Source organism: Aquarana catesbeiana, linkage group LG01 (genome assembly GCF_042186555.1).
Source record: "Aquarana catesbeiana isolate 2022-GZ linkage group LG01, ASM4218655v1, whole genome shotgun sequence".
NCBI lineage: Eukaryota > Metazoa > Chordata > Amphibia > Anura > Ranidae > Aquarana > Aquarana catesbeiana.
This window is the reverse complement of record NC_133324.1, coordinates 38984055-38997974: the sequence shown is the minus strand read 5'-3', so window position 1 is coordinate 38997974 and position 13920 is coordinate 38984055. Positions and strand designations below refer to the sequence as shown.

The following is a 13920-nucleotide window of genomic DNA, read 5'->3' as shown; positions in this document are numbered from 1 at the left end:
TTCCAGAACTGACATTTTTCGATACCTACAAATTAAATTTTTTTATACACCCTTCATTAGGACAGGTTCTCCATTCAACCAGATATCGCAGTTTGAGTGCATTTGTAAGAGCAACCCACACATTAGAGGCCTGATTTCACTCCTATATCGACACATTAATATGACCTCTAATGAAACACTACCCTCATATACTGTTAAATGGTCGCAAGATATGGATCGCACTTTTGACTAGGGATGAGCTTCAAGTTTGAGTCAAACTCATGTTCGACTCGAACATTGGCTGTTCGCCAGTTCGCCGAACAACGAACAATTTGGGGTGTTCTCGGCAAATTCGAAAACAGCCGTTTAAAAGTCTATGGGAAAAATCAAAAGTTCTAATTTTAAAGGCTTATATGCATGCATTAAAAATGGCCATTTTTTCTGGAGCAATAATTTTAATAATGCTTAAAGTGAAACAATAAAAGTGTAATATTCCTTTAAATTTCGTACCTGGGGGTGTCTATAGTATGCCTGTAAAGGGGCGCATGTTTCCCGTCTTTAGAACAGTCTGACAGCAAAATGACATTTCAAAGGAAAAAAAGTCATTTAAAACTACTCGTGGCTATTAATGAATTGTCTGTCCGACAATACACATAAAAGTTCATTGATAAAAACTGCATGGGATTTCCCCACAGGGGAACCCCGAACCAAAATTAAAAAAAAAATGCTTGGGGTCCCCCTAAATTCCATACCAGGCCCTTCAGGTCTGGTATGGATATTAAGGGGAACCCCGTGCCAAAATAAAATAAAAAAATGGCGTGGGGGTCCCCCTCAAAATGCATAACAGACCCTTCAGGTCTAGTATGGATTTTAAGGGGAACCCCGCGCCAAAATTAAAAAAAAAATGATATGGGGTCCCCCAAAAATATACACCAGACCCTTATCCGAGCACGCAACCTGGCAGGCCGCAGGAAAAGAGGGGGGGACGAGAGAGCGCCCCCCCTCCTGAACCGTACCAGGCCACATGCCCTCAACATTGGGAGGGTGCTTTGAGGTAGCCCCTCAAAGCACCTTGTCCCCATGTTGAAGAGGACAAGGGCCTCATCCCCACAACCCTTGGCCGGTGGTTGGAAGGGTCTGCGGGCGGGGGGTTTATCGGAATCTGGAAGCCCCCTTTAACAAAGGGACCCCCAGATCCTGCTGCCCTGTGTGAAATGGTAATGGGGTACAAAAGTGTCACTTACTTTACATTTTTTTCTCATATGTACATTAAAGCTTGTGTTGCTCACTTTTGGTTCTGTTAATAGTATCTTTCCCTTGTTTCTCGATTCCTTTTTTCTTCTTTTTTCTTTTTTCTTTCCATCCTATTATCTTCATACATGAGATCATTTACCAGTATTGATATTTCAGTCATACATTGTTCATTTTTCTTATAATATCACTTTTTTTTGTGTATATTCTATATTTACTCTATACGTGAAGAAAACACGTATATATTTACCTTAATCACTCTAAGATTCATCAAACATTGCCTCTATTCTGTAAATTGATAATTCATTATCTTAAGATCATGCCCCACATTTGTCCACAGTTTGATCCCATTTGGGGTGGCCGGGTGGTCTGGAGGCATGACTCAACTGATGTGCAGATAACTTTCTCTTCATTTTTATTTTTATACTTCTTATGCCCCATACACACGGTCAGACTTTGTTCGAACATTCCGACAACAAAATCCTAGGATTTTTTCCGACGGATGTTGGCTCAAACTTGTCTTGCATACACACGGTCACACAAAGTTGTCGGAAAATCCGATCTTCTGAACACGGTGACGTAAAACACGTACGTCGGGACTATAAATGGGGCAGTGGCCAATAGCTTTCATCTCTTTATTTATTCTGAGCATGCGTGGCACTTTGTCCGTCGGATTTGTGTACACACGATCGGAATTTCCGACAACGGATTTTTTTGTCAGAAAATTTTATATCCTGCTCTCAAACTTTGTTTGTCGGAAAATCCGATTGAAAATGTCCGATGGAGCCCGCACACGGTCGGAATTTCCGACAACAAGCTCCGATCGGACATTTTCCATCGGAAAATCCAACCGTGTGTACGGGGCATTAGGGTCTTATACTCTCTAATAATATGATCGTGTTTCTTCTTGATTCTTTTTCAACTTCTTTTGCATATATTTAAGCTCTTTCTTGTATTATCTAAATGAGATGGTATCATTTGTATGACAATGTTTCTTAATTTCCGAATCTTATCTACATGTCAATATAATGTTATATTCTTCTTTTTATTGTAAATTCAATGAACATATTGAACAAGAAAAGGCAAAAGTGCTTAATTGTTAATCAGTCATCACTTGATTATAACACCCTCTGATGGACGAATCTCATCACATGGCATATGTATGCAAGAAAAAAAGGAAGGCTTCCAATAGTGCATTAATTCAATAAAATGGTATTTATTAAAAATTATACCACTCACATTTAAAACTCTTGTAATTGTCTGTTACAGATATTTTGCACATTGTTCATTTTAATTTAATACAGTTTAATTTTAATACACATAAAAGTTCACTGATAAAAACGGCATGGGAATTCCCTACAGAGGAACCCCAAACCAAAATTTAAAAAAAAATGACGTGGGGGGTCCCCCTAAATTCCATACCAGGCCCTTCAGGTCTGGTATGGATATTAAGGGGAACTCCGGACAAATTTTTTTTTTTAAATGGCGTGGGGTCCCCCTAAAAATCTATACCAGACCCTTCAGGTCTGGTATGGGTTTTAAGGGGAACCACGCTCCAAAATTAAAAAAAAAAAATGGCTTGGAGTCTCCCCAAAAATCCATACCAGACCCTTATCCGAGCACACAACCTGGCAGGCCGCAGGAAAAGAGGGGGGGACGAGAGAGCGCCCCCCCTCCTGAACCGTACCAGGCCACAGGCCCTCAACATTGGGAGGGTGCTTTGGGGTAGCCCCCAAAACACCTTGTCACCATGTTGTTGGGGACAAGGGCCTCATCCCCACAACCCTTGCCCGGTGGTTGTGGGGGTCTGCGGGTGGGGGGCTTATCGGAATCTGGAAGCCCCCTTTAACAAGGGGACCCCCAGATCCCGGCCCTCCCCCCTGTGTGAAATGGTAAGGGGGTACAAAAGTACCCCTACCATTTCACAAAAAAACTGTCAAAATGTTAAAAATAACAAGAGACAGTGTTTGACAATTCCCTTGTTTAAATGCTTCTTCTATCTTCTTTCTTCTATCTTCTATCTTCCTTGTGTTTCTTCGTCCATCTTCTTCTTCTTCTTCTGGTTCTTCCTCTGGTGTTCTCGTCCGACATCTTCCTCCGCGTCGTCTTGTTCCAACCTGGTGACCCCACCCCCCTCTGATGTAATGGGAATGCCACAGGAAAGTCCCTGTGCATCACGGGGGGGGGGTCACCGGGCAGCCCTGCCCCTGTTATTTAAGAACCATCAGAAGAGGAGAAGCGTCACACAGCGGGAGCCTCCTCCATGCCATCATGGATGCGGAGCGGCCCGAGGAGAAGAAGGGAACAAGACGCCACAGAGGAAGATATTGGACGAGAACACCGGAGGAAGGACCAGAAGAAGAAGAAGAAGATGGAGGAAGAAACACAAGGAAGATAGAAGATAGAAGAAAGAAGATAGAAGATAGAAGATAGAAGAAGCATTTAAATAAAGGAATTGTCAATTGTCATTTTTAACATTTTTGACAGTTTTTTTGTGAAATGGTAGGGGTACTTTTGTACCCCCTTACCATTTCACACAGGGGGGAGGGCCAGGATCTTGGGGTCCCCTTGTTAAAAGGGGCTTCCAGATTCCGATAAGCCCTCACCCGCAGACCCCCACAACCACCGGGCAAGGGTTGTGGGGATGAGGCCCTTGTCTCCATCAACATGGGGACAAGGTGTTTTGAGGGGCTACCCCAAAGCACCCTCCCAATGTTGAGGGCATGTGGCCTGGTACGGTTCAGGAGGGGGGGCGCTCTCGCATCCCCCCCTCTTTTCCTGCAGCCTGCCAGGTTGCGTGCTTGGATAAGGGTCTGGTATGGATTTTTGGGGGGACCCCACGCCATTTTTTTTTACATTTTGGCGCGGGGTTCCCCTTAAAATCCATACCAGACCTGAAGGGTCTGGTATAGATTTTGAGGGGGACCCCACGCCATTTTTATTGTAATTTTGGCCGAGGTTCCCCTTAGTATCCATACCAGACCTGAAGGGCCTGGTATGGAATTTAGGGGGACCCCCCATGCCATTTTTTTTAAACATTTTGGTTCGGGGTTCCCCTGTGGGGAATTCCCATGCCGTTTTTATCAATGAACATTTATGTGTATTGTCGGACCGGCAATTCATTATTAGCCATGAATAGTTTTAAATGACTTTTTTTCCTTTGAAATGTCATTTTGCTGTCAGACTGTTCTAAACATGGGAAACATGCACCCCTTTACAGGCATACTATAGACACCTCCCAGGTATGAAATTTAAAGGAATATTACACTTTTATTGTTTCACTTTAAGCATTATTAAAATCACTGCTCCCGAAAAAACGGCCATTTTTAAAACTTTTTTGCATTGATACATGTCCCCTGGGGCAGGACCCAGGTCCCCAAACACTTTTTATGACAATAACTTGCATATTAACCTTTAAAATTAGCACTTTTGATTATTCATGTTCGTGTCCCATAGACTTTAACCACTTGCCTACCAGGCCAATTCTGACATTTCTCTCCTACATGTAAAAATCATAATTTTATGGCTAGAAAATTACATGAAACTCCAAACATTATATATGTTTTTTTTTTAGCAGAGACCCTAGAGAATACAATGGTGGTCATTGCAACTTTTTATCTAGCATGGTATTTGCGCAGCAATTTTACGAATGCGTTTTTTTAGGAAAAAAAAACAGTTTTGGGCTTTAAAAAAAAAAAAAAAACAAGAAAGTTAGCCCAATGTTTTTGCATAATGTGAAAGATGAAGTTACACCGAGTAAATAGATGTCACGCTTCAAAATTGCACACGCTCGTGGAATGGTGCCAAACTTCGCTATTTAAAAATCCCCTTAGGCGACGCTTTAAAACTTTTTACTGGTTACATGTTTTGAGTTACAGAGGAGGTCCAGGACCAAAATTATTGCTCTCTCTCTAACGTTCACGGCAAAACCTCACATGTGTGGTTTGAACACAGTTTTCATATGTGGGCGGGACTTATGTATGCGCTCGCTTCTGCATGCGAGCTCAAGGGGCGCTTTAAAAAAAAATTATTTTTTTTTATTGTTAATTTTACTTTTTTTATTTTAGCTTGACACTTTTTTTCCCAAAAAAATGTTTTGTATCACTTTTGTTTCTATTACAAGGAATGTAATCCTCCCCTGTAATAGGAATAACCATGACAGGTGCTCTTTACAGTGAGATATGGGGTCAATAAGACCCCACATCTCACCTCTAGGCTTAGAAGCCTGAAACAAAATAAAAAAAACGTTCTCCGCTTCCCAGCTGAAGCGGCGTCGTTTTTTTTAATACAGAGGCCGGCCTGACATCATAACATCACGCCCGGCCTCTGAACGATCATAGAGACTCCGGCGACCATCTGGTCCACCGGAAATCTCTATGCTAAACATCCGGGGCTGGCGGATCCTGTGACTCACCGATCGTAGCGGAGGGTGGCGGGAGGGGGGAAGTCCCCTCTCGCCTCCCGTAAGAATGATCATTCTTATGGTGTGCAGATTCGCCGGCTCTAAAAGACGATATCTGGATGATGTCTGTAGCTACAGGCATCACTCAGATATCCCCGCTCAAATCCAAGGATATCATTTGGCGTACGGCGGGCGGGAAGCGGTTTTAATGGTGTTCACACAAATTTTTTGTCTTTTCGCATGTTCTGTTGTGAACCGAACAGGGGGGTGTTCGGCCCATACCTAGTTATCATTGAGAATCATGGGGTACAACTTGTCAAGCAACTCGGAGGTCCAAAGTCGCCCAACTGTGAAACAAGTCATATATATTTTTTAATAGAAAGGAGCTCTCATTTATACTTGCATTTACATCAGCAGAACAAATGCAGGAAGTGATGTGTGCACATGGGCCAGAAGCAAATGTGTGGTGATGCCAAACAAATCAATGAACCCCACCCACACCAAACCTAACTACCACATCCACCCCAACATTGATTAAGCACAAGTACATATCATACCCTTATCCGGAAAATGAGCCGCACCTCCTCTTTGCTAAAGAGGGACCTCGCCATGTCCACCTAGATGGAGATCTTGACCAGCACGGGGACTTCCGGGTGATTACAATGACTTATTTCTGGGTCAGAAGGTGAAACCACACTCTTTTGATCGCTGTTGCGAATATTTGATCGCAACCACTATTAGAATTTTATTATTTTTGTTTATTTGCAGATATGCAAATTTGTATTTCTACCTATCATATTTAAAGGCATTCGATAGGAAATGGTGTCCCTGGGTTAGCAGCGGGAGGAAATCGTGCAGCTGAAATCACACACTTTCATTCCCGCATGTCAGTCCCGACTGCAGGGGGAATTTCAGAGACATCTGTGCAGGTTTCTGCACTGATATCGATACAAATTGCACCCCAAAGTTGCACCAATTAAAACAGCACAATTGTCACCGCTTTGACATGTCAAATCGCACCAACGTGAACTAAAGCTGACACATACAACATTGCCTATCCACCAGCTGAATTCATTACCTGCAATTCTCCACAGCTGTTATATATAAAGATTCCACCTTTATCATTATCTTGCAGGTGTGCAGAAGCCTAGGTTTACATTGGAGCGATTTGTCATGCGATTTGAGAGTTCAAATCGCATGACTATAGGCAGTAATGGCACTGTTCCAATCGATGCAACTTTTTTTGTGGCACCGCACCAATTTGCTAAAGTAATTCCTGCACTACTTTTGCCAATTTCAGGTGCGACTTCAATAGACATTTGTGTATGAAGCCACACAGATGTCTATCCAGTAGCACCTGAAATCATGTTGACCCAGGGGCGGATCCGGGGGGGGGGCAACGGGGCAATTGCCCCCTCCGAGAAATGTGGGTGTGTCAGAGAGCCGGCGGGCGGCTCCGTAAGTTACAGAGCTGGCGAGCGGCTCCGTAAGTGAAAGAGCGGCTCCATAGGTGACAGACTGAGCCGGCGAGCAGCTCCGTAAGTGAAAGAGCCACCAGGCGGCTCCATAGGTGACAGACTGAGCCGGCAGGCGGCTCCGTAAGTGAAAGAGCTGCCGGGCGGCTCCATAGGTGAGAGAGCCGCTGGGTGGCTCCGCAGGAGAGAGACAGCGGGCTGACCCGGCGGCTCAGTTGGTGAGATGTGCCGGCGCAGCTCGATGTGTGAGCGGGCTGCTGGCCAATCAGGGAGCCTGCGGGCGGGGGAGCAGAGAGTTGACATCATCTCTGACCGCCCGGCGCCCGCTCTGCATCCCTGCAGTTCCCCCCTCACCATGCAGGCAGCTGCGGCAGCAGAGAGATTACATCATCTCTCTGCTGCCTATCTCTGGGACACAAGAGACCACCTTAGCAGGTGGCAAGTGACAATCTTCATCTGGTGACAGGCGACCTGGCAAGTGACAATCCGCAACATGTGGCAGGCGACGTGGCAAGTGACAATCTGCATCTGGTGACAGGCAACGTGGCAAGTGACAATCCGCAACATGTGGCAGGCGACGTGGCAAGTGACAATCTTCAGCTGGTGACAGGCGACCTGGCAAGTGACAATCCGCAACATGTGGCAGGCGACGTGGCAAGTGACAATCTTCATCTGGTGATAGGCGACCTGGCAAGTGACAATCCGTAACATGTGGCAGGCGATGTGGCAAGTGACAATCTGCATCTGGTGACAAGCGACGTGGCAAGTGACAATCTGCAACATGTGGCAGGTGACATGGCAAGTGAAAATCTGCATCTGGTGACAAGCGACGTGGCAAGTGACAATCTGCAACATGTGGCAGGCGACGTGGCAAGTGACAATCTGCATCTGGTGACAAGCGACAATCCGCAACATGTGGCAGGCGATGTGGCAAGTGACAATCTGCATCTGATGACAGGTGACGTGGCAAGTGACACACTCGGGGCTCCCACTGATTCTGCATTATGGTGAGTTAAACTATTTAATTTTTTATAACAATGTAATAATAGTAATAATGCGCTTCAATCATCCTGACACTATAACAACCATGGTGCCGTGATGATTGAAGCGCCAACACCAGCCATTTCCCCGATAGATGTACCCCAAAAAAATATATTTCCTGGCAGTGCCCCTCCCGAGACTAGACTCTGGATCCGCCCCTGTGCTGACCTTGCTACTTTGAAATAGTGCTACTTCAAGTGAAGTAATGCGATTTCAAAGTAGCATCAATGTGAACCAGGGCAAAGAGATTAGTTTTTTGATGCACAAATACATATTGAAATAAAATATAAGAGATATTGCATTTTCCCAAAAACACCACCCACAAAAACTAAAGAGAAAAAAGTAGAAGGAAAAAAAAAAAATACACCACACCAAAGCTCAGTACTTTTATTATACCAGCAGAAAAACAAAACAAAAAAAAATTACATTCATTTACTAGCTTCAAAAAAATTTGGACAGGATATATTTGGTGCTACATTTAGCAATGGGATTTTAAGGGCCCTGCTCATAGTAGCTTACAATCTAAATTTTGACAAAACCTTAGAGTGGACACAGCTTTAATTTCAGTGTATAACGGGCAACACATCACATTATTATCTGCAAGATTATAGAAACATGCTCAACAGTCATTCCTTCAAAGCATTCCATTATAATATTAAAAGACTTATTCAAAGCACCCACCACCAGCCCACAATCCACACATACATACATTGGTGACCATGTTCTGCTGGAAGCTGCATTTCAGTGTACACGATTAAACGAGATAAAAAAGAGTAGGTCAGCAGACGCTTCCAAACGATGTTTGCATGATCAGACAGGAACGAACAATACACACACATCATTGATAGCATGGCCACATAAACCCACTTTTGATTGAAAAACATTCACAAGAACTTCATCAAATCTCCCAATATCATTCCTTCTCAGGCCAAACAAACCCCCCTACTGCAGGCCTTTATATAAGAGAGGTTGTATTGTTAGCACACTGACACACCCAATAGAAGTAAATGCCCACCAGTATCTTTCAATCTGTCTCTTCATGTATGTCTAAAGTGATTGCACTTGATGAGCAGGAACACATAATACTATTTGCAACTGTGTTAGCCCTTGGCTATGTGCATCAAATCTCCAAGGGACAGGACAAAGATCAAAGTCCATTTGCATCCACATAAATAAAGCAACAGTTTTCTAAGCATATGTACCCATGCAGTGTAAACCCTAAACTGTTAAATGTCCAAGTCCCTGGGCATGATTAGTGCTAACAAACATTAGTCCCTGGCTGCAATGAGCTTCCAATCTAAAGTCCAAAATTAACTTTCTTACATTAGAACCTATTTTGACAAGAGACAAATATAAAGCCAGCATGTCTTTGGATTGTGGTGAGAAACCCACACAGGGAGAACACATAAACTTCAACACAAGGATTAGCATGTTGGGGAATTGAACCAACATCCCAGGTGCTGCTAGACAGAACAGCTACCCACTTAGTCACCAGGGCAGCCCCACAGATGTTCTCTGCATTTCTGTGTTGTGAACCAGCCCTAAGTCCATAGCCATGCTCAGTGTCACAAGCAATATACAGTATATTGGCGTAAGTATTGGGACGCCTGCCTTTAAACGCACATGAACTGTAATGGCATCCCAGTATTGGTATTGGGTTCAAAACTCATTTGGCCCACCCTTTGCAGCTATAACAGCTTCAACTCTTCTTGTCCACAAGGTTTAGGAGTGTGTCTATGAGAATGTTTGACCATTCTTCCAAGTGCATTTGTGAGGTCAGGCACTGATGTTGGACGAGAAGGCCTGACCTACAGTCTCCTCTCTAATTCATCCCCAAGGTGTTCTGTTGTGTTGAGGTCAGGACTCTGTGCAGGCCAGTCAAGTTCCTCCACCCCAAACTCCCTCATCCGTGTCTTTATGGACCTTGCTTTGTGCACTGGTCCAAATGATTTGGTGGAGGGGGGATTATGATGTGGGGTTGTTTTTCAAGGGTTGGTTTTTGGCCTCTTAGTTCCAGTTAAGGGAACTCTTAAGGCGTCAGCATACCAAGACATTTTGGACAATTTCATGCTCCCAACTTTGTGGGAACAGTTTGGGGAAAGCCCCTTCCTGTTCCAACATGACTGTACACCAGTGCACGAAGCAAGATCAATAAAGAGACAGAGGATGAGCAAGTTTGGGGTGGAGAAACTTGACTGGCCTGCACAGAGTCCTGGCCTCAACCCGATAGAACACCCTTTGGCTGAATTAGAGTAGAGACTGCGAGCCAGGCCTTCTCATCCAACATCAGTGCCTGGCCTCACAAATGCACTTCTGGAAGAATGATCAAACATTCCCATAGGCACACTAAACCTTGTGGACAGCCTTCTCAGAAGCTGTTCTAGCTGCAAAGGGTGGGCCAAATCAAATTTTAACCCTACGGACTAAGACTGGGCTGCCATTAAAGTTCATGTGTGTGTAAAGGCAGGCATCCCAATACTTTTGGCTAAATCATGTATTTGGAAAAGACTTACAATGGTGGTGGAACCCTCCTACACATAAATACTACAATTAGACATAGTTATAGGACCTGGGAGATGAGACAACTTCTCTACATGAAGTAACATGGTTGGGATTTGAACCCAGACCCTCAGAGATACCAAGCAGAAGTTCTAACCTCTAAGCCACAGAGCTGCCACGTGTGAGAGCCTCCTACACATAACTACACATAAATACACATAAAAACACATAAATACTGCATTTCTATGGACATACAAGTGATGGAATTACATTACTCAAGAGTTATTCTTCTTGATTTATTCTGTGATATTTGGTGTTTTTTTGTGGGTGAGAGTAGAATATTACCCTCAAATTTTGGGGAATTACATTTTGCTTTCTGATGTTGGTACACATATCACATTTTTTGGGCTCAAATTATGAATATTTGGAAATAATAAAAAGCACAAAAATTGTGATTCATTTTAAATTTTCATCAGCAATGGTATTGTTTGTGGATTATAAAGACACCTGTGTGAGTTTGGGGTAAAGATTGTTGTGAGATGAAGAGTAACAAGTGAAAGTGACAGAGAAAAATATATTTTACCAAAACATCAAAACATTCCACATTCTAGTATTCTTAAAAACAAAATATTTTAATTAGAAGCAACAATGTTGCAAAGGAAAATTTATTTCACAAATGTATCTTTATTTCAGAGAAAGATACATTTCATCTCAACATTAAAAGATTTTATTTTGTGAAAGTTACAATTGTTCCATTAGAATCAATGACTACTACTTCATTTGGACTAGAACAGAGCAGATTTTCATTTAAAAAAAATGCTCTCTAATTAGCTCTCATTTTGGTATTTACTATAGAGCCGGCTAAAAAAGACACTGGAGTTAAAATGAGAGTTATATTCAGGTCTGAGCATGCTCAGTTGTGTTGGCACCTAATTGTCCAAAACGGGGAATTTTTCACTTCTCAGACTTTTAAAGATATTTCAGTGTAGAAATCACTTTTTCACACAGTTTAAAAGCAGATTATCTTTAAATAATATACCGCATATTTCAGTACCATTTAGGCAATTATATCATGCTCTAAACATTATTTCCATGTGCAATTCTCCAGGTTTTAGCAGAGTAAGGGTTTGAGCGCTATTTGGTTTCAGGGAACTATAGTAAATTCGGTTTTGGGAGTATTTTCTCACCAGCGCTATAGTGAATACCATTTTTGCGCTAATTACTGCGAATTAGCGCTAATTAGCGCCGCAGCTCTACAGTAAATGACCCCCAGTGTGATTAATTATTGGTTTGTGCAATATTATTATTAGCCCAATTGGTGATAGTTGTTTGGTTTTTAAGTAGCAGTATTTATTAATATTATTAATATTTTTATTAGAAAGGATACAGTCTTTAGCGCAGTGTATTAATTTAATGAATTTAATTTGTTTTGAGGTATGTATAAAGAATGGTGACAGAACAATCTGAATTAAAGTGTGAGTGCACTTAACACTTTCCACAAAAAAACTTCCCCCTGGATTTAGCCTTGTCCCCTCTAAATCCTTTTTTTTTTTTTTTGCACACATAAAAAAATCTTCATTTTTAGTTAAAAAATTATCTCAAAGTCCCCCGGAACATAATATATTTTCTGAAAGCAGAGGCCTAGTAGAACACAAATCTGTGTATTCTGCAAGTAGAGAGTCTCGCTGCCAGAATACAATGTTTCAGTGGGGAGGATTTAAAGTGATCTCTTTTACAACAACAAAAAGTAAACAATCTCTCCATCCACACAAACAGAGCAGATGGAGGAATCCCCACACTTTTCAGCTTTAAAGAAAAGACTCTTCCAGCAACTTCTCCAACACCCTGACACTGTTATAGATTGTTACAAATTTTGTCACCGTCACCCACCCCCTGTCATCATCACCCACCCCCTGTCACTGTCACCCATCCCTGTCACCATCACCTACCCCCTGTCACTGTCACCCATCCCTGTCACCATCACCTACCTCCTGTCACTGTCACTCATCCCTGTCAATGTCACCTACCCCTGTCACTGTCACCTACCCCTGTCACTGTCATCCTTCCCTGTCACCGTCACCTACCCCCTGTTACCGTCATTCATCTCCTGTCACTGTCACCCATCCCCCTCACTGTCACCTACCCCCTGTCACTGTCACCCATCCCCTGTCACCATCATCCATCCCTGTCACCGTCACCTACCCCCTGTCACCATCACCTACCCACGGTCACCGGTACCCACTCTCTGTCATCGTCACCCACCCCGGTTACTGTCAGCCATTCTCTGTCACCATCACCCACCCCCTGTCACTGTCACCCATCCCCTGTCACTGTCACCCACCCCGGTCACCGTCACCCACCCCCTGTCACTGTCACCCATCCCCTGTCACCATCACCAACCCCCTGTCACTGTCACCCATCCCTGTCACCTACCCTCTGTCACTTTCTGGACAGCTTGGTTTGCATGTAAATGAGAAGACATTCTATATACATTCTTATAATATTCCATCACATGTATTTCTTCCAATCATTTTGTAAAGTCCTATGTGTTGTTCTTTGTCACCCTGAACACATTTTTCTCTTCCTAGCAAATAAGTTACACACCTGTATATCTTTTTTTCAGGTGATTCTAGTTCTACTTTTGATCTCACAGTGAACACTCCTCCAATGATCAGATCTCCATCCTGAAAATATTGGAACTCATTAAATACATCAGTAAAATGAAGGGCACAGGCCGGACTCTGCAATCCTGATCTCCAGAGTGTTATACATTGTAGAATTACACAGAACTGGAAGATGTAGGTATATGATATGACCATAGCTCCGATCACTGGGTTCTTCTTTAATTAAAGCCTATAATTCTCCATTGTGACACAGACCTCTGCAGCATGGGTATCACAATGACAATACAATGAGATGGCTTCTCTCTCCTTCTTTTATACAGTTCAGTACCATACATCTCTCTTTGTTCTCAAAATACTGACATCATCTTCTTTCGACTTTTAGTTGTTTGTGCAGGTAGTTTATTTGTGAGTGGTTAAGTTTAGTTCTCTATTATTCATATAATTTTAACAATTGTAAACCAAGACACAGAATTTCCTTACAATAAACTCTATTCAGCAAGGATCAGTGCTAAATATTTTGTATGACAAATAAATCATACAATTGAAATACACAGGTAGTACCAGATAATTTTATAACAATTCTTCCACTTACAATAACAATGCACATAACTGTTCTATATGACTATTTTATTATCTTAAAGTGACTCTG

At 42.7% G+C, this 13920-nt stretch overlaps 1 protein-coding gene across 1 annotated transcript in view; it reads right to left on the bottom strand.

Moving 5' to 3' along the window:
- The window catches only part of LOC141126425 (vomeronasal type-2 receptor 26-like), a 163989-nt gene extending 150523 nt beyond the window's left edge, over positions 1-13466 (bottom strand). Inside the window, exon 1 of the mRNA XM_073612673.1 lies at positions 13252-13466. Coding sequence (XP_073468774.1) covers positions 13252-13466 — 215 coding nt within the window. The remainder of the gene's footprint in view (positions 1-13251) is intronic.
- Between the last annotated feature and the right edge of the window lie 454 nt (positions 13467-13920).